Source organism: Pectinophora gossypiella, chromosome 19, assembly GCF_024362695.1.
Source record: "Pectinophora gossypiella chromosome 19, ilPecGoss1.1, whole genome shotgun sequence".
Lineage (NCBI taxonomy): Eukaryota > Metazoa > Arthropoda > Insecta > Lepidoptera > Gelechiidae > Pectinophora > Pectinophora gossypiella.
The window spans coordinates 7265399-7293018 of record NC_065422.1 but is presented as its reverse complement, the minus strand read 5'-3'; the positions used below and the strand labels follow the sequence as shown (position 1 = coordinate 7293018).

At 38.5% G+C, this 27620-nt stretch overlaps 1 protein-coding gene across 1 annotated transcript in view; it reads left to right on the top strand.

Moving 5' to 3' along the window:
* LOC126375413 (myotubularin-related protein 13) overlaps positions 1–27620 on the top strand; it is a 116314-nt gene that overhangs the window by 54069 nt on the left and 34625 nt on the right. Inside the window, exons 4-10 of the mRNA XM_050022321.1 lie at positions 22791–22904; positions 23401–23620; positions 23937–24178; positions 24451–24701; positions 25132–25323; positions 25937–26045; positions 27186–27322. Of these exons, the coding sequence (XP_049878278.1) occupies positions 22791–22904; positions 23401–23620; positions 23937–24178; positions 24451–24701; positions 25132–25323; positions 25937–26045; positions 27186–27322 (1265 nt within the window). The remainder of the gene's footprint in view (positions 1–22790; positions 22905–23400; positions 23621–23936; positions 24179–24450; positions 24702–25131; positions 25324–25936; positions 26046–27185; positions 27323–27620) is intronic.

Here is a 27620-nt window from a genome sequence, read left to right as displayed (position 1 = left end):
CATTCCCAAATTTTATTTTCGACTGCTATGGTCTTAATTAAAAATAAATTTAATAAATTGACCCCTATTCGCATACTTTTGGACAGTGCTAGTGCCTGCAATTTTATTACTTTGACTTGTGCTCAGAAGCTTGGACTTGACATAAGGGACAATGCCCATTCTGTGAATGGTATTGGTACGGTATCGGCCGATACTCTTGGCACTGTCGAATGTGAGATAGTACCATCTAATGGTGGCTCCTCATGTAACTTTTCGTTTAATGCTCTCGTTTTGTCGCAAATTTGTACTGACATGCCGTCGGGACAAATTGATATTTCCTCTTGGAAACATATTAGGGGATTAGATCTTGCTGATCCATTCTTCCACCAGCCTGGGCCTATTGACATGTTGGTCAACGCCAATATTCTCGCTTCGGCACTTCAACCTGGTCTTGTCAAGGGCGAGTCAGGTCAGCCTATTGCTATCCGCACTGTTTTCGGCTGGATAGTAATGGGTGAATGTGCAATTGATGTTGACACTTGTCGTTCTCGTTTTCGTAAAGGTTCCTGTGTTGTGACTAAGGACTGTCTTTTAGTGTCGAGTTTGTCTTTGGACAACAGTTTAAAGAAGTTCTGGGAGTTGGAGAATTTAGATCCTCCTAAGCCTGTCGTTTTTTCGAAAGCTGAATTGTCGTGTGAAACCTATATGGAGGCTTCTTATTGTCGTAACCCTGAAGGTAGGATGATTGTCCCGTTGACCTTTGTCGACCCTCAGGAGAAGCCAAGGTTTTTAAATTCTCGTGAGGTCGCACTTAAGCGACTTCTGAATTTAGAGAGGAAGTTTAAAATAAACCCTCTCTTTCGTACTGCTTATATTAACTTCATGGACGATTACCTCAAGTGTGGTCATATGGAAGAAGTTGAGCCGCCTCTGTCGTCTGAAGGCCACTTCTATTATATCCCTCATCACGGAGTTCTACGCCCTGACTCGGTTACCACACCCTTGCGTACGGTCTTTGACGCAAGTGCTAAGGATGCCGCTGGCGTGTCCTTGAACGATTCGTTGCTCCCTGGCCCTAAGTTACAGAAGAACATTTTCGATCTTCTGGTTAGGTTTCGTTGGCGTGCTGTAGTCTTCACCGGGGACATCAAGCAGATGTATCGCCAATTCTTGGTCGAGTTGCGAGACTGCGACTATCAGCGCATTCTTTGGCGAGCGTCTCCAGAGGACCCTGTGAAGGATTTTCGCCTCCTTACCGTAACTTATGGGGTATCCTGCGCTCCGTACCAGGCGCTTTGGTGCATCGCTAAGGTAGCTGAGGAATTCTCATCTCGTGCTCCTCAAGGTGCTGCTGTCTTGGCGAGAGATACTTACGTAGATGACATTGTGTCAGGTGCAGACTCTATTGAGAGTGCTCTACTAATGCGCAAGGAGTTGCTGGACATCTTGTCGTCGTCTTGTCTCCATTTGCGGAAATGGGCCTCCAATAGCCCTGAATTTTTGAATTCTTGTCCGGACTCTGACTTATATTCCGACCGCCTCCGGAGTTTCGAAGATATAAGTGATTTGTCGCTTAAAATTCTGGGTCTCTCTTGGCTCCCACATGAGGACAAATTTACTTTTCGTACTTCAATGGATGATTCACGCTGTACTAAGCGATCTATCCTCTCGGATATCGCAAAGATTTTCGACCCTTTGGGTTTATTATCGCCGGTCGTATTTTTTGCGAAATATCTAATACAACTGTTGTGGTTGTCTGGAACCGATTGGGATAGCGAAGTTCCTGTTACTATCGCGCAGGAGTGGCGTAGGTTTAAGTCGCAGCTATCATCCTTGAGCTCGCTTTCCATTCCTCGTCGAATGGTCGAATCTTTTACGTCGTTGCAGCTTCACGGTTTCTGTGACGCCTCAGAAAAGGGTTATTGTGCCGTCATTTATTGTCGTGTCGTTAAAAATGACAGCACTATCGTTGTGCGACTTTGCTGTGCGAAGTCGAAAGTGGCCCCTCTTCGTAGGTGTTCCGTTCCTCGTTTGGAGCTGCTAGCTGCTGTTTTATTATCGAACTTAATCGCTTCGTTCAAAAAAGCTTTAGATGGTTTTTATAATTTTGACGACATCTACTGTTGGTCAGATTCAAGTGTCGCTCTGACATGGATCCGCTCTTGTCCATCGAAGTGGAAAACCTTCGTGGCCAATAGAGTCTCGGATATTCAGGAGAAAGTGTCCCCTCACACCTGGTACCACGTGCCTGGTTCTGAAAATCCAGCGGATTGCGGTTCTCGCGGTTTACATCCTGCTGACCTCATCCAGAACGTAACATGGTGGGCGGGGCCTAATTGGCTTTCTCAACCTCAAGAGTTTTGGCCACGGTCTGAGATACAGTTTGACCACCTTGCATCTGATGAACAGAAGATTTATAGCCTCTTTACAGCTTCTAACATATCGTTCGTAGATGAAATTCTCAATCGATATTCATCTTTTAAGCGGATTTTAAACATCCTAGCTTATTGTTTTCGGTTCAAAAATAATTTGAAAAACTCTTCTTCGAAGGATTTAAAATCACAATTGTCGCCTGAGGAAATAAATAATTCATTTCGCTTCCTCGTGAAGCATGTCCAAGAGTGTGCCTTTGCTACAGAAATTCGTCTGTTGTCGAAAGATAGTTCTTCTCGTCCCTTACCTAAACCCATGAGAAAGTTATCTCCGTTTTTGGATGAACATGGGCTTTTGAGGGTGGGCGGTCGCCTATCTAAAGGAAGGCTGACTTATGACGTTAAACATCAGCTATTATTGCCTCGTGATCATAGGCTCACGAAATTAATAGTTGATGATTATCATCAGCGCTTTATGCACCCTGGACTGCAAACTCTCCAAAACTTGTTGGCCCAAGAATTTTGGATCTTGTCTTCGAAAAGAGCAATACACTCTGTTGTGTCGCGTTGTATAAAATGTTTTCGCGCCCATCCGAAAGTGGCACCACCTCCTCTTATGGGTAATTTGCCAGCCTTTCGTATCAACCAGATAAAACCATTCTCGTCTGCTGCTGTAGATTATGCGGGGCCTTTTGATGTGTGTTTGGGTCGGGGTCGAGGTGTGCGCACGTTTAAGGCATATATTTGTGTCTTCGTATGTACAGCCACCAAGGCTCTTCATTTTGAGCTCGTGTCGGAGTTGACCTCCGAGGCCTACCTAGCAGCCTTGAGGCGTTTCATCGCACGGCGTGGTCGCTGCTCGAAACTCATTTCCGACCAAGGTAGAAATTTCATCGGAGCCTACAATATACTTAGTGACCTTATGAAAGGGGCTTCCGGAGCCGAACGAATCGAGTTCGTGTTCAACCCTCCTGGTAGTCCACACTTTTCAGGCTTGGCCGAAGCTGGGGTCAAGTCTGTAAAAACGCATTTGTCGCGTGTCGTTGGCTCGCAACGCCTAACTTACGAGGAATTTTACACAGTCCTCACGCAGATTGAATCCATGTTAAACTCTCGTCCTCTTTCGCCCGTTAGCTCAGACCCTAACGACTTCTCGGTATTGACCCCCGGTCATTTTCTAACTATGGAACCCCTTACTATTTTACCCGAAAACAACTTCCTTGATGTAAAGTTAGGTTCATTGCAGAGATGGAAATTGTTGCAACAAATCCATCAAGATTTTTGGCGCAAATGGCACCTTGAATATTTACACACTTTGCAACAGCGTCACAAGTGGTATAATAGTCGAAGGGAAATTTCGATCGGTACTCTTGTACTCATTGTTAACGAGCAATGCAGTCCAATGAAATGGAAAATCGGTCGCGTCTCGAAACTTCATCCCGGGACTGATGGTGTCTGTAGAGTTGTCACGGTGCGTACAGAAGGTGGCGAATTCAAACGACCTATCGTTAAACTTTGCCCTCTGCCAATGGAGGATTTGAAGTAAAACAGTACTCTTTGTTAACTTGTAATGTCGTAAACAAATATTTTTTCGTTCGTGTCGTTTTATAGTTTTAATTTTTGCTTATATATCGTGTTATAATTTAACTTCGGTTAAAATACAATGTATTTTGGTGGGCGGAATGTTCAGAATTGTACTATATTTCGCCTGGCAACATCACAAACATAACTTTAAAAAAAAATAACTTTTTGAAAATTTAGTTTTGGAACGTCTCTCTAACCTCTTGCTTTCGTGTCGTTATAGAGGTCAGACGTGTGACCCTCGAATAATTTTGAATCTTTCGAACCATTGTCGTAATTGCCAAAAATATTCCTAGTGCAACAGTGCCTTTAGATTGGGAAGACAATCCATCGCTCGAGTGTTTTGCCACAGTTATAGGTAACTCGGTAATCTGAGGTAAGTCGGCGAGCTGAAGGTACTGCAGGAGCCTCCCTGGCTGTTGGTTCTCGAGCCTGCGTATGTCACAGCAGGTCATCTAGGTGAGTCTTTCTCTTTTAAAGGCATTTTCTCGTCGATTGTCGTATTTTTATAAGTTGCATTTTTCGTATCAATTTTTTACCCAAATTTAGTATATCGCAATTTCCCAATACAGTCCACTTTTAATATTCACATATATTTAACCATATCAGGCGTCAAAAAGCCCTCCGGAAAGCGAACCTCGCCCGAACGTACCCATTATGCATTGTGAAGTTTATTTCGTTTACAATAACCTTAATTAACAATAATCAGGGTTGGAGCCTGCTAGTTAGTACAAAAACACCTGTGACAACAGGATCAGCTCCTCCATAGCCGTTCTTAATTATACAACATATTTTACCGCTTATCAATCAATCAATCAATAATACTTTATTGCACAACAACATATAACTTCGCTTATGTTGGTAGTTACTTTATTTTTACAAGGCAATTAAGTTCAGAGTTCTTAAGGAACAAGGTAATGGCAATAGGCTGGCCCCCTATCAAATGGGAATGGGAACATAGCTCGCGAGAAGTGGTTGTTTATACTTTACAACTCTTTCTACTCTTTTGGGAATACAAGTGTGATGCTACGGCATATTATGGTTTTGAAAAGCGAACAGTGACTTAAGCTCTATCGCTTGAGTTACAAGTTACAACATACATTATTCCATTTCCGCTGAGCTAAGCCATAAAAAATGCAATATTCATTAACTAGGTACTCGATATCTGCGGTTTCATTACCACTACACACTGCTGCGTACTCGTAAGCACACACACATTAAAATTGTCAGTAGACAGTGAAATTGTGGCATCGTCTGTACAATAATTTCGCAGTATGAATGTAAGCAGTAAAGTAGCTACCTCCGCATTTTGAATCGTAAATATTAATAACTTAATTTGGTTATTTACACTAGAGGAATATGTCACCGAATAGGTATGAAATTATATCCTCGGAATGAAATGTGTGAATCGCGTGTGAAATGTGTGAAAATTTTACTCGTTGGGATTATCGCACATATCATTTGACGCTGTATCTTTTTTTTTGTACACGTTTTCATAGATGATAAACTATCACGACAGCTAAACAGTTTATACGTTCATCATGTTCGCCACCAGATGCTCTTGACGGTTACGTCAATATTAATAACTACGGTTGGAGCTGTAAGAGCCTCCACCTTCTACCCATCCGTGATCTACAGCTGTTGACTCCTATTTTTGTTGTTGTCCTGTTTGATATTATAAACAATATAAAAACTATCATCATTATCAAGTTCATTAACAGAACATGTGTCACTGTTTGTATACTGCATATTACGACAATGGTATTCAAACCAATGGGATCGGAATGCGACGCGACGCACATGTAAAAATAATTAGGACGCCGCTGGTAGCAGCTACACCGACCCTATTGTTCTAGCTGCTAGAACAATCTAAATGCTAGACCCTAGCATGTTTAATACATAATAATAATAATAAACGTTTATTGTATGAATTTAGGTTAGGTACATTGCAAATTACAGTGCATAAAAATAGTAGGTATCACCAAATTCTACTTTTTCAAGCATACACAATGAAAATTTTACACAAAAACGGACGGTACAAGTTATATAATAAATAACAATTAATAAAATACCTTAAGCTACCCATATTCATAAAATATTAAAACTAAAATAACAGCATTAAAACATCAAAATTTACAGTCTAATTATTCTTTGACGCTGTAAAAGTATTTCTCCTCATTTGTTAACTAGAGCCATAATGATAAGTTTTAATTTTAATACACACTTCCTCTCTTCCCTTCAACGTTGCTGTGCCTTACAGGGTCCATGTTTTAGTTCCTATACCTATGTAACACCCCATTGTACTACATAGAATGCAATAAATAATTGAGTATTGAGCCTGCCAACTATGCTCGCGTGAATTCTGGGCGACGCATAGTTTTAATTAAATCAATGTCGGTCAGCGACCTTACAAGTTACAACCCAATAAATATTTTATAAATTACTCACTTTTATAATTCTTGGGCTCTATTTGTTTTTATACTACTACGACAGAGCAAAAGTAGTACATTTAATGTAGTCTATTTAATTATCTTTTTGTTTTTAACAATGTTTTAGTAAAATTCTTGCTTATTTTGTTTGTTTGCACGCCAGACGCTGGCGTGTTCACGCTTGCACAATTTTTTGTTAAAGTAGGTACCAAATAATTTCGTATTGAATTTACTTTTATACTTTAGATTTTACAATTATACACAAATACAGCCTAGATATCTGGTCGTTCGTCTCTATCGATTTTATCATATAGTATAAAGTTATTCATCACACAAATACAGATCACACAGCTGTCATTAGTTTCTAACAATATTATTCCGTCTAACAATGCTACCAATTAAGCACACCTATCTCACAATTCATCTACCCCGCTTCCCGCGTACACAAATAGAATTAATTAATGTCCTAAACTATAGGTATATATACAAAAATCACGTGCTTTCCTACATTTCTAATATGATGGATTACATATAGCCATCTTCTTCTATCGTGTGGGTTGTGAGGCACCGACCCCATCAACCCTGGAGTCAGGGTTATTATTGACCCGCCAAAGGACCCTGACATGGCTCATGTAACGACTACATACTACCAAACTAGGGATCACATAGTAATTTTTGTGGTATGTCCCCACCGGGATTCGAACTCGGGACCTCCCGAATATGAACAACATAATTTACCCCCTTAATCACCTTGTCGCATTAATATATTTGACACTTTTAGAGTTCAGTTCAATTTGTAAAAGTAATATGACAGTACTTTAGTATACTTAGACACATTTACATAAAACTTACACTTACACTTCATTGTACAGTCATGAGCAATATAATGTACCCACTTTAGGACTCTGTCGCACTAACATATTTGACATTTAGTGAGACTTACAGTTCAATTTGTCAAAAAAGTTAATGTGACATGGTACGAAAGTGTATAATATATTAATGCTCGTGACCGTACTACGTACCTATACATATTAAATGCTCATGACCATACAGTTGTTAATATTGATCTTAGATAGAGCGAGAAAGTTGAGTAATTCGGGACTCGGAGGATTTGTGAGTTTACCTAAGAACGGGTTAGTGCTATTAACCCTAAGTAGGTACATACATATGTATATATTTATCTTCTGACGTCAATGCGTGACCTGGCCTGTAATTTGCGTGCTTTTCTCTTAGTCATGGTGGACAGTCTCTTCTGTAAAAAAGTAGTATATTTACTCTTTGGTGGATTCTACCCGGTAGAGTATGCTCTATTCCTTTTTCCGATTGAAAGAAGAGAAAGACCGCATAGGTATGTAATGTTACACAGAACGTCTAGTTCAGCACAATTTGTGTTTATGTCGCAGGGATATGATAAAAACGGGGAAACCTTTGAAATACCAAAGCAAAATTATTTTTGTCATTTCACTGAACCAATTTAGGGATTTGTTCAATTCACTAGATTTGTTTAAGGAAAAGATAAAATCGTGTTGTTATTTTAACATCTTCCGTGATTTGATCAAATCCCTTAGGGAATTGATCAAATCCCCGTTTTTATCATATCCCTGCGACATTTATATTTCAATAAAGATAACATTTTACAATAGCTTCAATGCGCAGTACGAATTAGATCTCTCATAGTACAGAAGCCAGTTGTGACGTTCATTGGCATAGTAATGTGTCAGTCGAGATTAGGGCGATCGAATCTTTTCTATCTAATAGTAAGGACCCTGAAAATAAGGACTATAATCTTCTTATTTTGTGGGTTGTGAGGTAGAATACCAACCTCATCAACCCTGGTGTCAGGGTTATTACTGAGCCGGCAAAGGCCCCTGACATAGCTCATGTAACGACTACATACTTACATCAGTAAGACTATAATTATCCTATTTAGGTAAGGATGGTGATGGATGATCATAGTTTTATTTCTACATAGAAATCTATACGTAAATACCGATAATAGTCCTATTTCCAGGACCATTACCAACTGCAGGGCCCGCAGAATACCAGCGTCGTGGCTCCTGCCGCGACTTATGCTGAGCGAGGCCCTTTTATTCCGGACGCCACCGCAGATGATCGGGCCGTCAGTTGCATTTTTAAATACTTGTTAATATTATTTTGTTTATGATTTTGGTTTGTTTTGTTTTTTACTCTAATATTTTTTAATTTTGGTGTTCTTTTTTATATTATTTTCCGTGTGGTTTCTGTCATGTGTCAAATGTAAAGTATCTGTCTGTCTGTGTCTGTGGTGTCCGAAACTAATAAATGTTTCTTTCTTTTTTTCTAAATGCCAAGTTTGCAACTTGTCTTCTGTTGACTTGTGTGTATGGTTACCCTAATAACGACCACGGACGGGAGTTATGTATGTAGTATGTATTGTTTGGGCAATAGGAAAATGATCTGTTCAGAGAGCCGTACTCATATCTGACACCCGTATAATAGCGGCCCCACTCAATGGCGTGTTCAATTAACTCGACCGAATCCCAGTAATTATGGCAGTTACGTTCTTACGTAACTGGCTTCGAGAGAGGCTACTGCCCGAATTAAGGCGAGCAATATACATCATAAATCGAAGTGTTTTTTTTATTACCCAACTGCGTCGAAGCAAATAGGAGGGTTATGTGTTTGACGGCTATATACACTATACGCCTGTTCTGTATTTTTATTATAATAAATGTTTTTCAAAACTATTCAGGTTTTTATAGGGTTACTTGACGTTGTCGGAATATTGATAGAAAAAATAGTTGAAATATTTTTGAGCCCTTTTTTCTAGACCTGTTCCACTATTGAACAAATGCCTTCTTCGCTTTTTCCACTGTTACCTATGGTAGACATTTTGACAAAACATAAAGACCGCGTTTAAAACTTCGTTTTGAGCCTGCTTCTCTTAGTTCATTGATTTATAAAAAAAAATAAGATATATGTATCATGAGTTCCCATAATTATTTATAACGATTTGCATATTATTCCAAATTTAAAATCCAACGTTTCAATTAATGTAATAGTTAGTTGTTGTGTAGTAGCTACCACGGTCTTACGTCATAAATTGCGGTCGAAGCATTTCATGAACGGGCGGGTCGTTGACCTCGTAATACTGAAGTTCAGTGGTTTTACTATTATAAATGACTAGCGGCCGCCCGCGACTTCGTCCGCGAGGATTTCAGTTTAAAGAACTTTATTCTCATAAAAAAACTATACATAGTCACTTAACATGAGAACTAAATGTTTTTACAAAAGATAGATAAAGTGCCGTTGAGCAGGCAGAGAGGGTATGCATATAAAATTTACCAAAAACAAGAAATACATCGCTTTGCTTTACAAGTGTGAGTGAAGTATGACTACCTATCGTTCATCGAAAAACTAGTTAAAGGAAGGGATTGGCGTTCACAGATACAGGTTGTTCATTTAGTTACTTACTTAAAGTTTTACAAGATTATTCTATGGTACACATGATATGTTTACGCAGCTGGGATTTGAAGATATTTAGCGATGTAGTATTTTTTATGTAGGATGGCAACTTATTATAAAGATGAGCTCCCTCAAAACGTACAGTTTTCCTGCCGTAGTTGGTTCTTATTTTAGGTAATATAAGATGACTTTTTCGTCGATGACCATATTTAAATATTTGTTCCTGTTTTGTAAATGTTATCTCTGTATGTATTGATTTGCTCATAATTTTCCGTACTAGTACGCAGGTTGTATAAGTATATAATTGTGTAATGTTCATAATATTTGTTTTTTCGTATACTTTTTTTGTTGATGCTCGGTACGGAAAGTGAAATAACATCTTAATTATTTTATTTTGTGCTATTTGTAAATATCTTAAATTCGTTTTTGGTGCATTACCCCATACCTCGATAAGATAAAGTAAATGTGATTTTACCAATGAATTGTAAATGTTAAGGCGAACTTGTCGAGGTAAGCAGCGAACAATATTTCGGAGAATGCCCAGAAGGGATGAAAGTTTTGATGTTACGTGTTGTGTATGTATATTCCAATTTAAGTATTTATCTAGTTTAAGACCGAGGTATTTTTCATGGGTTTTTTCGCTTAGTACTTCGCCGTTGATAGTTAGATGATCATGAGGCGGAATGACTTTGTTTTTAGCGTGAAATATTACATATGAAGTTTTTGAAATGTTAATTGTCAAAAGATTATATTGGAACCATTCATTTAGGACATTCAGGTCTATTTGTGCTTGGGAAATAAGGTCAGTAATTGAAGATCCGTAATAAAATAAGCAAGTATCGTCCGCGTACAGAGTAATCTCACCTTGTAGCCCAATATCTTTGATAGCGTTCACGTAAATGAGAAAAAGTAACGGTCCAAGTATTGAACCTTGTGGTATTCCACAATCAATTCCTTGGGGTCCGCTATGATACTCATTAAGCTTAACAATTTGAATTCTATTTGATAGATAGGAGCGAAAAATTTTGAATACGCTTCCGGAGATACCTATGTTTTCTAGCTTTTTTAATAAAATTTCGTGGCTAACCGTATCGAAAGCTTTTTTCAAATCGATAAATATACCCAATACAATCTGCCTTTTGTCGATAGTTAGTTTAATTTTTGTAATTAGGTCTACAGTAGCTGAAAGTGTGTTAGACTTGGCTCTAAACCCGTACTGTTTCTCAAACAGAAAATTATTAGAATCGAGGTACTCCAATAGCCGATTGTATAAAATTTTCTCGAAAATCTTGGATACTACAGGCAGAACAGAAATGGGCCGATAATTATTGGGATCTGTTTTGGAACCTGATTTAAATATAGGTGTAACTTTTGCCATTTTCAAAGTATCAGGAAAGACACCTTGGTTCATGAGGTCATTAAAGCACATTGCCAATCTGGGAGCAACTAGTTTCCCAATGCATTTCATACTTTTGCTGCTTATTCCGTCTAGCCCTGTACTTGTATTCGGGTCTAAATTATTTATAATTTTAATTATTTCGTCTACAGTGCATGGTCTAAATGTGGAAATATTGTCATTTATAGGATTGACGGCCGTTGTGTCTAAAGAGTTACTATGAAATATGAGTGGTATTTTATTCGCCAGTGTTTTTCCGATAGCACAAAAATATTTATTGAAATATTCACAGACATCATTGGGGTTGGTTATAATATTTTGGTCAACTATTAGCTTTGGAGGAGCGCAACCTTTTACATTATTATTATTATTGGAAAAAGTGTTTAGTAAGTTCCATGTTTTCTTCGGATTTTTAGAATGCTTTTTAAATTCTTTGTAGTAGTATGTGTCCTTTGTTTCCTTGATTAATTTTTCCGTTTTGTATTTAATAGCCTCGTAATTTTCTTGGTTCATCTTATTAGCTTGTTAAGGAGTTTATATAAACTCCTTAACAAGTTTTACTTATTATGTGTACGGTCACGAGCACTAATAATGTATGTATACACTTTAGATCCATGTCACATGAACTTTTTTGACGAATTGGACTGTAGGTAAGCACACCCCGGGCACTTCAACCAAAAACCCTCGTTTTACACAGATACTACACATTGACGTTATCGTACGTGCGCATATGTGTGTGTAAAGAAGACTAAAGTAAGACCGAGGGGGCTGAGGAAAACCTAGCTCAGCCGCTGGTGGGGAGCGGAGAGTTTCCGTTCTATGCGTAGTATTATTTCTTATCATATACTGTAAGTCTCACTAAATATCAAATATGTTAGTGCGACAGGGATCTAAAGTGGGTCCATGATGAATAAAGTACAATAATGAATCTAATGGGATCGAAAAGTAGCGTGTCTGCAAGTTGTTTGTTCTCGTATCGGTGATCTGTGGCTCCGCTCACACTGATAGGGATAATGGGTGTAAATTGTGTATGAATAAACAACCACAAGCCGTCAATCCCGTTGGCACAGCAACCGCGCCGCGCGCGTCGTGACCTATATCGAGGGCTTTAACCAATAGCCGCACGACGTTTATCTGCGTAAATAGCATTCCCTGCTTCATTGGTTGAAGCTCTCGACATAAAATCGCGCCGCGGTTGCTATGCCGCAGGTGCAGAAACTTATATTTACATCTTTATGTGACTTTGTAAACTTATGGCTATTTATTTTTTAAAGCTTACAACTTAAAATGTTTAACTAAATATGGGTATTTTCGATCGATACGTTTATCATTTGACACCGTAGAGCAACACGGACCAGATAAGTTAAAAAGGCCACATCGACACAATTCATCTAAAAAAGCAATTATTGCAATTTGTCATTTGCGCATATAAAAGTAAGTGCGCAATGCAAACAAAATTAAATGTCAAATATCAAAATTGTTGTTTTTTTTTTTTTAGATGAATTGCTTTGGTGTGGCCTTTTTAACCCCTCTGCTCTTTGTTTGACTCACAACGTGAATAAGTCATTAAATGAAAAAAACTATTTTTCTTTCTACATTACAACAATGTCATTCTAAAAATATCTTCTTTCTTTTGATTTATAGAAAGTTAAATAACAAGGTGTAACCTGTGTGACAGTGACAGAGAAAGTTGATCGGATGTTTAAAGTTATTTAATCATTATAAGGTTGTATAATCTACGTCTAATATATACATTATCTAAAACGATACGGTGGACTTTGACAGGCATCAAAAGTCTAGATATTTATATTACTACGTGTTTTATATACTTGTAGTTTTATTCTCTGTTAGAAAAAACATTCTGCATCCGGGCATATCGTATGTTCTTAACCCCTTCACGGACACAACGCCTACAGGCGATTTCTCGATCCCAAGTGTCACACACACTATTACGAATTAAAGTTCAATGACCGCTGGTCAGTGTACTAAATAATGTTAAAACGCGATTTAATTATTGTGTCAACTCATGACGAACTAATAAAATTAAATGATGGACAGATAAATAAAATCTTGAAAAATGTTTAACATATTTTATTTAGGTTGGCTAATGTCGTGTCGTATTGGGCAGAAGGCAAGAGGGAAACCACTGCTCTATTTTTCGGTAAAAAGTAGCATGAAGGATGCTACACCGACAAGAGCGTGGCTCTTAAATTAGTGATGATTACCCACTCGGATACGACGCCAATTTTCAGTCAGACCCTTAAAAATATTAAAAAACTTAAACTAATGACAAAACAATAATAACTTACGTCACATCATCTACATAGCATTTGCCGTTCTTCAATTAAGCTAAGGATTGATAGGACTAAATGTATGGGCTTTATATACGAATGTTAACATTAAATTGGTCGAAAATTCAATATTATCAGGACTGGCCAAGAGTGAACCGAAGTTATTTGCGTCAGTGCGGCGAGTTATGGCGACTAAAGAACGTGTATTGAATTTTGTTAGCATTCCTGCTAAATTCATGCAGTTTTTGTGCACAATGGGCAGAATATGGTCTCCTTAATGGACAGCGACGAACTTTTCAAGGCTACAGTCAATAGACATTACCTAGGTAAGCGGGTCCCATCCTAGGCCGCATCGTTACTTACCATCAAACGGGATTTATTTATTTATTTATTAAGTACTACATATATTACATACATTACATATATTATATATAAAACATTAACAACTAAGACAATTACTAAAATTAAGATTTATATATATGACAATTACAGTGTACACAGCATCTACAAATCAAACCGGACTGGGATTGCTGTCTAACGCAAAGTTATCATAAAAGAAAAAAAAATAAAAGTGGTGTGATCTGAGATTGTATTCGTATACCATAATTAAAAAAAAAACAAATATTTTATAGGCATAGAAATCAATACAATACAATCAATATATCAATACTTCATGTACCATTTCTTTATTTTTTTATTATTTTATGTATATTTGTACGCCTGCATGCAGGCCGAACACATCACAGCATTGTTATTTGAATTATTTTGCCACCTTTTTTGTATTCTATGTGTTCTCGCAAATAAATTGATATGATTTGATATGATTTGATAGTCTTTTTTACTTTGATCCGCTAGCCGTACGGTCACGAGTACTAATATGTATACACTTTGAAACCATGTCACATTATATTTTTTGACAAATTAAACCGTAAATCTCATTAAATGTCAAATATGATAGTGCGACAGGGTTCTATAGTGGGTATATGATATTGCTCATGACTGATGTACTGTCAGCATTCTAAACTCAACAACGCCATCTGTGTGATTTACAAAGAACTTCACCTGCAATGTCCCTCATTGTCACCGTACATCTGAATAGGTCGCGATTAGTTTACCAACAATAAACAAGTTTGCAATACTACTACTATGAGGTTGGTAATTCATCTCACAACCCACACGATAGTACTAGTAGTTCGTAATATAACGGACGAACAACAAAGTGACCCTATCATTGTTCCGTGCTTTCCTTTTGAGGTTCGAAACCCAAAAAAAGAAATAGACGATCAAATAGTATGGAATTAGTGTAAGACTTAAATATTACCAAATAAACACATCTAGCATTTGAACACCGTCCGGTTATAAATGGTTTCCTAAACACCACCAAATTAACATCCATTACTGATACAAAGTGATCTAGAAATAGCCGAGTGAAGCTGTGATGTGCAGGCGCAAGATGCATTGGAATTGTGTTTACATTTCAAACCAAAGGATTTATGCCTTTGATCGTTAAGATTCCATACCTATTTGGAAATATTCTTAATGATGGACCAATTTACTTTCCTCAAACATATTAATAAATATAGGTAGCTACATAATTCTATACATAATGTGATCCAAATATGCTTCTATGCTGTTCTGGGAGCAAATAAAAAACATAGAACACGTTCAGCTGCTTGTCTTCCCGGGCATGTCGTAAAAACCGACAGAGGGATTGCGTCCTCTAACATGATGGACTAATGTTATGGGCGATAGGCTGATCCCTTATCACCATAAGGTTCATCATATCCATCTTAGGACTTCGTATCAACAGTGGCTGCAAGTTGTCTTTGATTACTTGTGGCTCTGCCCACCCCATTTGGGATTACGGGCGTGAGTTTATGTATGTATGTGATCCAAATATCAAGCAACATTTATTTTTATATATGCTTCTGCCATTACATTGTATGTTGGAATAATTATATACCGTAATGAGAAAATAGATAATTATCACGTTAAAACTGAATAACGCCATCTATATTGTTTTTGGTGAACGTAGCCTGGAAAGTCCCTCATTGTATCTTTATTGCACGAGGTTTTATAAGCAAATAACTAATTTTGAAATTGAAGATGCGTCAGTCTCTTTACACTAAAATATATTGTCTGTACTCAATAAGTAGAAAAATACCTTAAACTTAATAACAATACAATTCCTTCTACCCCAAATTCCTTCTAATTCCTTGTACTGGCCCTGGCCCAATGTTGCCACAGATTATACATTTTACATTTTTTTTTCTTCCTTTAATAAATGACGACTAAAGGCTTCGGCACAAAAAAGCAGGAGTAGGTCAGAAGGAGCGCGGGGGCAGTTTCGCGGATACGCGGTACATCCGTGTTTACCTAATCTGAAGATTTGACAGGTCCGGTTTTTTACAGAAATGACTGCCTGTCTCACCTTGGAAGGTGAAGGGAAAACCAGTCCAATACAGGTTAAGTAACATATCTCCGAAAATGCATTTCTCGGGAATGTGGAAATGTGGTTGTGAGAATGTGGGTTTCCCCACGATGTTTTCCTTCACAGAACACTTAGTTTGTCTTTGAAACCATATTAATTTGTTCGTGTAAATCACGTCGAATCTGCCTTTAAACTGCCAATAACTTCATTCAAAGGTAAAACATATTAAAGTACGTACAGAAGTTATAATAAATTACCATTATTACAAGATCTTTGATATCGTTTGACTACTAACGATGTGTGGCGAGTGGGGAGCATAATAATCATTCTAGTCATGAAGTGTACCCGTTAGGTATGTAGATAGGCTAACCAAATACAATCGCAAAGTCTTATGATTGCATCATTCACTCAGCAAACGATCAAACTGTAGATAATGTAAAATATGTCTGAAGTTGAGTTACCAAATTTACCTCTACTTCACACATTTTTAATTTCTATCTTTATGGTATTTTTTTTGCTTTTCTAGTTGGTGTCAGGTCTCATGTGTAACAGATTAGGTAATAGTTACGAAGTATGTGTCTGTGTCGTCTCTATGAATGATTCCGTTTGGTTGGCTTGTAACTGAATCTAGTGTTTTGACAGGACAACTTAAGATTTCAATTCAGTTGATTGCGAATGTGCTATTTTTGGATGTTAACAACTACGTCTTGTTGTTTGATTGCCTAACGAAATGGTGGTAGGATTTCGTCATCGAAATGATATCAGTCAATTCGCGAATGAGTTTGAATTAATTTTTGGATCAGAGATAATTGATACCACGTGGTTTCTGAGATTTGTGCCCGGTTAATGCTAATAGACTTGCATGGCACTTAAACATAGCTGACGAGGGGTGGGTGTATACCTTTCCGGAATACAAGCGTCACGATGGTATATGCTCAATAATAACCCTGACACCGGTTGCTTAGGTTGGTTGGTGAAGAATACCAAGTCTAGCTGCAGGTTGTCTTCTGTTTACTTGTGGTTCCGCCACCCCTGGGTAATCCAAGCGTATGTTATGTATTTTCTATCTTTTATTGGCTGCAACGTATGTTATTTGATGGAGCATAAAATGGAGCGGAACGGGCTAGGAGATTGCCTTGAAATCAAATATGTTTGAGGCACTTTAGCTTTCGATTTATTCGAACATTCAATATGCAAACTAGCGAAATTCCTATTGAAGTGAGCAGTTATTATGATAAGAAAATACATTGTAGCTACTTTTGGATTCTGCGTGTTGCAATGAGGTAGACAAGTAGGTAACCCCATTACAATTTAGATATCTGGCTGAGCCGGCAGATGTTGTTCTACTCCAATTTGTGTTTTACAATCCCTAAGTTTATACAGTCACATGGGAAAAACACATTCATTTTTCTTCGATTTACGGGCAACTTTTTCTTCCTGTAAATAATGTCTTGGTGGTAAATACGCCTTAAATTATCCATGAAATAATATATCTTTTTTTTAACCGACCATTTAGAGTTATTTATCAAGCAATTTCGTGAAGTAACACGATCTCAGATTGCTCTAAATGAAATGTTTAAGCTTGGGATTGGATTGGATCTAATTCCGCCCTCGGGCTATGTCTGCTTGCTGAGTGTTTGGTGTATTGGGTTTCCGTATAGCTAAACATTTTTAGGGATCCGAACCTCAAAAGAATAAACGGAATCCTTATATTTTTGTTTTGGGTACATACTTGAAGCTAAATATTTTCTATTGCGTTATTATGGTCGAGATCTAACTTTGCCTGATATATAGCAAACGATTGTACACTTAAGGGGAGGCGTAAATCCAATCGTGAACAATTTGGCAAATGGCATTGTGTTAAATTCAAGAATCTATCGATAACTCTATCTTGTCAGCCTGTATAGGTCTCCTCTCTTTCACGCCATCCTTTCCGGTCCTGTGCAAGTCTCATCCACTGCTTTCCGGCGTACCTCACAATGTCATCAGACTACCGGGCTGGTGGTCTGCCTCGGATACCATCCCTTGGCCACCATTCAGCCTTAGTCCATCTGTTGTCCTGAAAACTCTACGAGAACTCAATACATTGAGGCTGTTAAAATCGCTTAAAAATATGATACTACCTTAGTGGTCTATTTCGATACAAATATTCACATTTACGATTGCTCAACAACAAATCCAGCACGTGTCTTATAGATCCACAATGTTGATTGAAAGTGCATCAGCCATGTTGCCTAATATTGAATAATGCATCGACTGCAGACTGAGGTAACCCACACCGCGCAACTACGCCGGATACCCTACTGTTGCAATTATTGCATGTTAATCGGTGGTTTGAAATTGGCTGTTTACTTGTGACGACCTGAGCCCCTTGTCCTTGTTTTAAAAGAAAACTCCTTTGAACAACGATAATTATAACAGCAGTCGCGTAGTAAAAATTCCGGGTGTTGGTTAAATAAGCCGCATTGAATCAATTCATCTAAAAAACAATATTGCAATTTAACATTTGCTCCTATAAATGTAAGAGCGCAATGCCAATGAGATGGAAGGACGACATCGCACGGCACGCAGGTATTGGGCTATCGACATCATATGGCTGGATGTCGATAGCCCAAGATCGTCGGAAGTGAAAAAATATAGAAGAGGCCTACGTCCTTCTTTTTTTTATTTATTCAAACATTTTACAACCAAAACGGTGTCTCATAAACCTATCGACAGGTTAAAATTGGATATCAATTTAGGCTGATATAGATAGAGATAGAATGTCAACAAGCGTCAAACAGCAACATTGCTTTTCTAGATGAATTGCTTCCTTATGGCCTTTTTAGACCCTCTGATCTGGGGGGGGATAAAAAGGCCACATCAAAGCAATTCACCTCAAAAAACAATATTGCTATTTGACATTTGTTTGCATTGCGCACTTATTTTATATGCGCAAATGTCAAATCGCAATATTGATGTTTTTTTTTTCGTAATCTTAAGTTATTGATACCACAATTGTATAATGGCACAAGTTCTAGAACTCATTTAAAAGTAAATAAATAAATTATTTGTATTATTGGTTTGTAGTGGTAGTGGTTCAGTGATGAAAAATGGCCAGCAAAATAAACCTATTTCAATATCGATAGGAGGAAGTCGGCACCATAAAAATTCGATTAGGTGCAATAATAGAGCGAACTGGCGACTGGATGCGAACTGAATGTAGGAGCTGTTATCAAAGCCACTGCGCCGGAACTAATAACTACGATACACTGATCCATTATTATTACTATAGCGATTGATATCTTGATATTATTATTTTTGCCTCTCACTTTGAGCTAGCAGGTTTGAATCCAGCACAGGCCTAAACCAATGATTGTCGAATTTGTTTTCGAATTCATGTTTGGATCAAAAATTATCACGTGCCCAGCGGTGAAGGAAAACATCGTGAGGAAAGTGACCTAACATGTATTGGGTTCGTCTTTCCTTCGCGGGTTGGAAGGTCAGACGTGGTGTAACAAATCGGTCCTGGCAAAGCATCAGGTTAGGAAAGCGGACCCTGTGAAAAACGGGATAATGCTAGGGGGATGAATTAGTTGTAGTTTGCGGTGAATATGAGTATATTTCTTATTATTTTTTGTTGTTGTATTATATATTTTTGTTTATCTTTTGATGTTTGTTTTATAATTTATCTCATATAGCGCATCAGGATGTTTTGTAATACTGTACGAGTACCTACATACTATTTACATAAATAAAAATGTAATCAACCCATCTCCCGTGACATCTAGTATCTATCTAAGAAACGACATTTATTTATTTATTTATTTATTTATTAAATTCTTACATGCTCATACAATGTGTTCATTACAGGTAGGGTCCCAATTCGACAACATCTTAAATATATAGCAATCATAAAAAATACGTTATAAAATTAAAAATATGTTCAACATTCATAATTATTCTTATTCTCAAAAAAATTATTAAAAATTAATGAAAAATTGGAAACAATAACATAACATGAGACATTACGTACTAAATAAACAAGAAAGAACTTATAGTCTATAGACATAAAGTCAGGCATGACAAGCAAGTGTCATGAGACATGCTAATGTACTTATGCTGACCATAGATGAACCACCAACAAAATACCTTTTTTCCAAAAAAACCTTGTATATCATGCACCCAATTTAGAACTCTGTCACATTAACATATTTTACATTTAGTGAGACCTACAGTTCAATTCGTCAAAAAGGTAATGTGATATAGTACTAAAGCGTAGACATATTAATGTTCGTGACCGTATCAACTGGGCTAATCGGTACTCAGGGGGGTTTAAATGGCCACATCGAAGAAATTCATCTAAGAAAGCAATATTGCTATTTGACATTTGTTTGCATTGCGCACTTACTTATATATGCGCCAATGTCAAATTGCAATATTGCTTTCTTAGATGAATTGCTTCAATGTGGCCATTTTAACCCCCCTAATCATGTTCATTACCAATCTTCTTGCTCTTTCTTATTTTATGCGGGACTTTATAAATAAGTAATTTAAGAGTCAAATTGTTTCGAGAAGAGATGCGGGCACTCATTGTGTCTGGAAGTTGTTTGACCCAATTTATGTCGACTTATGCGCTTTTGTTCCCAAATGTTAGAGAGACTGAAACAATAATGAAAATTTCGTAGCTTTCTGTTTGCGCTCGAGTAATATTTGGAATTATCTTGCACTTGTCATTTGCGGTCTTTTAAGTAGACATTTAAAAAAAATATATGCTATTTACCCACTAATAAATATTGTATACCTCTCGGCGTAGCGCAAATGAAACTCGAAGACAAGAACGGCATTTTAATTAAAAAAAATGTTATTCTGAGTTTGGTTAGGACATTACAGGCTGATCACCAGATTGTCCGAAAGTAAGATGATCGGTGCTTCGGAAGGCACGTTAAGCCGTTGGTCCCGGTTACCGGGCCATTTGGCGGCTCAATAGTAGCCCTGACACAAGGGTTGACGAGGTTAGTACTCCACCTCACAACCCACACGATAGAAGAAGATTAAAAAAACATCTAATTTTATTATCCTAGAAAAATTTTGACGCGGTCACGCTTACGTATAAATGCATTTGTGCGTGATTCAATCTTTTGTTTTTCTTTCTTAGTTTGATTAATGTACCTGAAAACTCACGTTTAGTCTCATTTGACAGATTACTTGTAAGCGATGGCTAACCCAACTATGCAACTCTGTTATCAATATTGAATATTCAATATTCTTTATTTGCATATTGATAACGGAGTTGCATAGTCGGGACCTTGTCAATGTCTGTGGCATGGAACAAATAATAGTACTTGGTGTAGGTAATAGATTGCGATAACGCGATTGCAACTCGCCCCCGATGGTTTCTCAGTAATACAATCACAAACTAATGCTTATTTAATCATTCTTATGTTAGATATGTTTATATTAGATCTTTACCTATCAAATTGCCGTTTTGCAGTACTGACCAAGTTGGGGCGGAAGGCAAGAGGAAACCATTTCTCTATTTTTTCCTAAAAAGTAGCATGGAGAATGCTACACCGACATAAGCGTGACTCTTAAATTAGTGATGATGAGTACTGGCCATTTCAAATCAAAATAATTTTTGTTTGGCTAAGAATTCTAATTTCAAATTAATTTTATTTTAAAATCATGGAATTCTTTTTCCAAAAGTAGTCATTTGTTTATTGATTAGTGATACATTTTCATCGCATTTCAATCTTTTTCTTCGTCATGGATACGTAAGAAGTTCTAGTAATATGAGTACCGTTGTGGCAGCAACGCAGCACAAGCGGCACGTACTATAAAGTAATACAAATCGACGGTATTTTTTTCGACGTATCTTATTGTTTTGCCGCAAATGGCATTAACTACTTGGCCATAGGTTCGAGTCAACCCATCCATTAAATGAGTAGAATGTAGTGTGTCTATTGACACCGATAAAGCATTGATAATAGGAAAATCATTGAAGTGTAATATTCATGGTTCAGGTTGTAAAATGGAAACCGTAGTGAGTATCCGGAGCCTCGGAGTGTTTTTGCGGAGCCCTGCGTAATGAAATTCCGGCGGCGACCGGCGTCGCTTTGTATTTGACTCGAGGAGGTTCTGGCGTGGTCCTTCTGAAGGCGATAGGCGTTTAAATATTACCTTAAAACGCAGACACAAGAACCAACCTCATCACCTAATAGCCGGCTTTAACGTTATGGCCGGGATGATATGGAGTTGAAATAAAAAGTTGTGTTCTGGGTGGTGGGTTATTCCCAAGCAAAATAAAACTTTAGTATGTCTACTAAATAAAAAAGATTCTAGTTAAGTTACGTTTACGTACCTATATGGATATGGCAGCTGTTAGATGGCAATATGAGATACTTTGATTCTTAGATTAGCTGAACAAGTTCATCATATTAGTCAGGGCGTGATCCCTTAGATATATGTAAACGAGCTTTTATAATGCGTATGTTTGTAAACGATTCCGCTATTCGCTGACAGTCGTGTAAGTATCGCGGTGGGTTAGGGGGTCGTGACTCCCCCTTTAGGTCCCGCAGACAAGCCCTTTAATTCTGGAAAGTCTGCCTCTGAGTTTAGCTAACTATCCAGCTCCTTAATTTTCGACGTTAAATACAACTTGTTCTAGATCTGAATCAACAGAATGTTGAGTCTCCTAGGTAGAAGATTACATAATATTTTTTGATGAACGGCTGAGTATTTTCAGTTACCAAAGTCCTGTTTTTTGACATAATGATGATAACTCCATCAACTCACAATGACCTTCTCCGGTGGATCGAGGGGAGGCCTGTGCCCTGCAGGTCGTTTAAATGTTATATTTTGCTGATGTTATGTTTTCTTTGTTTCCAGGACGAAGAGTCTTTGGATTCGCGTCCGGTGGCGAACATTACGCACCACAGCATTATGTACGCGCCCAAATGCCTCGTCATTGTGTCGCGACAGGACTATATCGACACCTTCCGAGTAAGTTCACTTCTTCTTTCGTATCAGTCACAGAGGTATCGGTAGTAAGGTTGATGACGAATCTCACCAACTGTGGTATCAAGATTGTTTTAAGCCGCCGAAAGACCCCCGATATGGCTCATGTTATCACTGCGTACCTTACTGTAGTAGACTAGTATCTTCACTCAGACATTTCTAATCGAAGGGACGATAAAGTAATGTCAATATTGGGTTAGCAGCTGGAGTCGGTAGTATGATCTGTTTGCCTGTTCACCATGTACCGTCCTTCTCCGTCATATCACATATCGTTCCCTTTAGAAATTAAAAAAAGGTGAGAAAGTTCGAGAATATGTGTGGTATGTATTGACAGTACTCCAGATGCTTATAGTACGTCACTCTGTGAACCTTCTTTCTTGCATCCGAATGTTGTTGTTGTTGTTGTTGCGGTAGGCAGAAGAAACACTTTCATGGGAAATCTTCACCGACTACGAACTAATTAAAATATGTTTATTTCCAGAACTGTCTAGGTATAATCTACACAGTATGGGTGGAGAACTTGGGCGTTCCACTGGAGACGTTGGTGGGTAACCTGGTGGGGTGCGTGCTAGTGCCGCCGGCGGGGGGCCCGCAGGTGCGGTTCAGCATCGGCGCGGGAGACAGGCAGGCGCTGCAGCCGCCGGCATCGCCACCGCTGCCAGCTACGCAGACTTCTGTCCACATGCTGCTTAGGCTACTTGGTAAATCCTGACACTATATTAAAAAATAACCCCTACATATATACTGCTGACTTGTAACTTTTTACTAACATCTGTAACTAGACATTTTAATTGGCGTAAAGGAAACCACTTTTTTTCTGTGAAATAAATGATTAGATACATTATTTTACGGTCATATTCTCTGTTGAATACTTTAAGCATTGCCAATGGCACCCCAGTTTATATTGATAGTCGAATTTTATAAGCTTCTTTTCTTTCTATCCTCATCTGACAATACCACTCTTCAAGCACGGATAATGCTAAACAGTATTCTAACCAGACCGTCGCAATTTTCCAGGTATCCACAACTCGGTGACTCTATGGTGCGCTGTTATGAGCGAGCATAAAGTTCTAGTGGTGTCTCTAGCGGGGGCTCGACTGGCTGCAGCCTGTAGGGCACTAGCAGCCCTCATGTTCCCCTTCAGATACGCCCATGTCTACATACCCTTGCTTCCAGCGGGGCTGGCAGAGGTGCTAGCTACACCCACGCCCTTCCTCATCGGGGTACATTCTAGCTTGAAGGAGGAGGTTTCTGAGTTGGTAAGAAGTGCTTTAAATGTTTTTCTTACATGAAGGAAAATCTAAACCCTTTTTAAGATAGTTCTCGTGTTGAGTCTGATGTTGTGCAGAGGTGTTGCCGAAAACAATTTGTTAAAATAAATTAATTTGCTCATGACTTTGATTACGTTTGAAGTAAAACTATCAAGTAGTACATACAAATGTGTAAAGAACGCGAAAGAAAGAAAGTCAAACACCAGGTCAGGTCATAACTTTTTTTCTTTTTGTTAACAACAAATCCTTCCATTTTCCAGCTGGACGTAATAGTAGCAGATCTAGACGTTGGGTCGTTACACATACCTGCTGGAGTGAACATCCCCAGGCCGGAAGGGAAGTTACTATCTTCCCTGCAAGAGGCGTTGGCGCTGGTGCTGCAGCCTGAGCTGCGGGCGGCGGACTCGGCCTTCGCCCCGCCGCCGCCGCTGGCGTCCCCGCCGCATATGCTGGACAAGGAGATACGGGCTGTGTTCATGAGGACCCTAGCCAGGCTGCTGCAAGGTTACAGGTGTGTGTGGATTCACCACAGATGGCCATCAGAACTGCTTGTCTATCCAGAACTCATCCGGCCGAAGCATCAGGCATTGGTATTTAACTGTTAAGCAAAGGCCTAGACAGCGATATTGTTTTTTTTTGTCTCATTGTGATTTCAAAACGCAAAATGCTACTAGAATATTCTATTTTTGGATCAAGTTTCGATTTAGCGACGATGACCTCAAATAAAGGTAAACGCGCGCCCCAGGAGCCTCACGCGCCAAAGTTATAAGCATTTTATAAATGGTAGTTGTATGAAATCGTATGCCACGTCGCGCACCTATCCGCGCCGCACGACATGCATTTTACCGCAAAATTCGATAACTCCGGCGCGTGCGGTTCCTGCGGCGCGTTCACCTGAAGAACCATGTTATCTCAATGCAAATATTTTTATGCAATTTCAGACACTGCCTAACAATAATCCGCATCCACCCCACTCCAGTGCTCACGTTCCACAAGGCAGGGTTCCTGGGCAGCCGAGGGCTATCGCAGTGCCAGTTCACGCAGCGGCTGCTCGACTCCATGTTCTTCAATGGCGTGGTGGCGGAGCGAGGGCCGCCGTGGAGGGCTACTGATATCTGGGACGAGCTTGTGCAGTGAGTACTTTCAATTCAACCAATCAGCCTCTTTATACAACATATGCTCACGACAATACTTGATTGGGGTAATCATAGGTACATCCATTCCAAAATGGACTAAGTACCCACATCTCACGGAGCTTTCTGTTAGTTCAACCTGATAAGTGGTCAGCCGTGACGCCGCTTATAATGATCGAGCCAGCTATGTTAGTGAAAACTGCACTTAAGATAAATAATAAGTCATTGGTGCAAGTCCGGTACCGGTGTTCGAACCGGTGCTTCTTGTTTATAGAATAGACTATTCGTTGAGAAGAAAGCCACAGTACTAAAAGATACCTTGATTGGAATGACATATGTCTCGTTCGTGGGCTATCGTATTGTTCCGCTGTGACTCAAGCTACATTTAATGGTGTATACTGACCACCGCTGGGCCCCTGATCTGCCTATTGAACTTATCCCTAACATTGGTAATTATCACCTTAGCGTTATCCCGTTTTTCACAAGGTCCGTTTAGCTAACCTGAATTGACAAGTTTGGTTTTTACAGAAGCATCAAGCGAGAGTCAAGCGTGCTTCCAACTGCGTAACCACGGCTCGTTAATAGTATTCAAAAGTTAAGTGTTAATTTTCAGGAATCTCCCGGAGCAGCAAAGGTTAGAAACACTAAATCCAGACCTACAACTGCAACACATACAAGACCTAGCCATGCAGTTACATCTTAATGAAAGCCCTAACCCTCAGGTAATATAACATGTAAAACCAAGGTATTAAGCATAAACTATGCCATGGAAAGATCTTCACTTATTTTTGTTTTTTCCGCATATCTAATGTAGACGACAGGTCGACATGGCAATTCTCTAGTGACGTGACGGTTTCAATATCGATATATTTTTTATTGTGTATGTAACAAAATGTGAATAAAATAATACCACGTTTTCATTTAAGTTAATGGATTGTGAATCACTGTACGATCAAAATCATCAACACAAAATTTTAGACCTGTCTTCTTCCGTTTTTTGGGTGATTTCAACTTTTCCTCTGCTCCCACTGATTTTAATTCTGATTTTATCCTAGACATAGTTCTTTTCGATAGACCGGTATAAAACACAGCCCTGTCTAATGTCCGATTGACAGAAAATTTGTAACAATTATTTTTCCGTTCAATGTCACAATTTTCTAACACTTTTCTAGCTAGTTCTCGAGCTTGAGAGTGAATTATTGGTTTTTTTGCTTGAACACGTCAACAGTATATTGTGCTTATTTTTGTTTTTATGTTATTTATGTGGAATCAAACGTCCTGCTTAACGATTTGTTCGTTTTATTTATTTACATTTCACGACTTGACAGTGCAGAAGCGCTAATGCGCCGTGAAACTTTCATGATAATATAATTAGCCATATTGTGTCCTAAGGTTGCCCTGGCGTGGTTGAAGAAGTTGTTTATTAGTAAATGCCGTTTTTTATTATATTTTTTGTGGTTTAGGTTTTAAGGTAGACTCTAGACTAACTCCAACTCGAAGCGACAAGCCATCACTTGCCATTTAACTAGATAGACTCCTCTTACCTCTGTGAATAATAATACAATAAATTTATTGCCAGTAACAATTTACATTTGCTATAACAACTAGGTAATTATGAATATTACGAATACGGGCAAAAGGAAATGGCTCAGCTGCTGATGCTGAGCTGATGTGCTGTGATGGAAGCCATGCTATGGCGCCATCCAGCGCGGGTTTTCAGTCATTTCCTCTTCTTGGGATATTGTGCGGAAGTAATTGTCAACGTACAATGAAGTATATTTATGTTGTACCTTTTTATGACTGCGTGACAGAACCACCCAAAAGGTATTTTTAATGTGAACTGTATTTGTGTTGTCCCCCAGGCGTATCAGCAGCGTATCCTGCGGCCGCCAGAGGGCGCGTCGTCGCGGATACACCAGCCTCCCTTCCCTCTACTAGACACGGCTAAAGTCAGAGAAGTTATTGATGAAGTCACCGCTAGGAATGCTAACAATCCCAAGTAAGTATTCCTTAGACGAGAGATCATAGTCTAAATTGTGATTGAAACTCTAGTGTCGTATTTTTAGAAACTTTTTTATTCGTCATGATATTTTTTTATAAATCAAATGGGTTTTGGCTTTGGCTGGCTTTAAACTTTTTTTTTAAAGTCTCCATGGTGTGTATAAAGCTTACCCAGAAAATGCCTATTTTCTTGCCTTAAGGTGATTCGTTTTCCATACAAAAGTTGATGCAGTGATACAGGAAAACGGATAGAGGAATATTGTTATAAAACCGATAAATAGTAATATTTTGGTGTA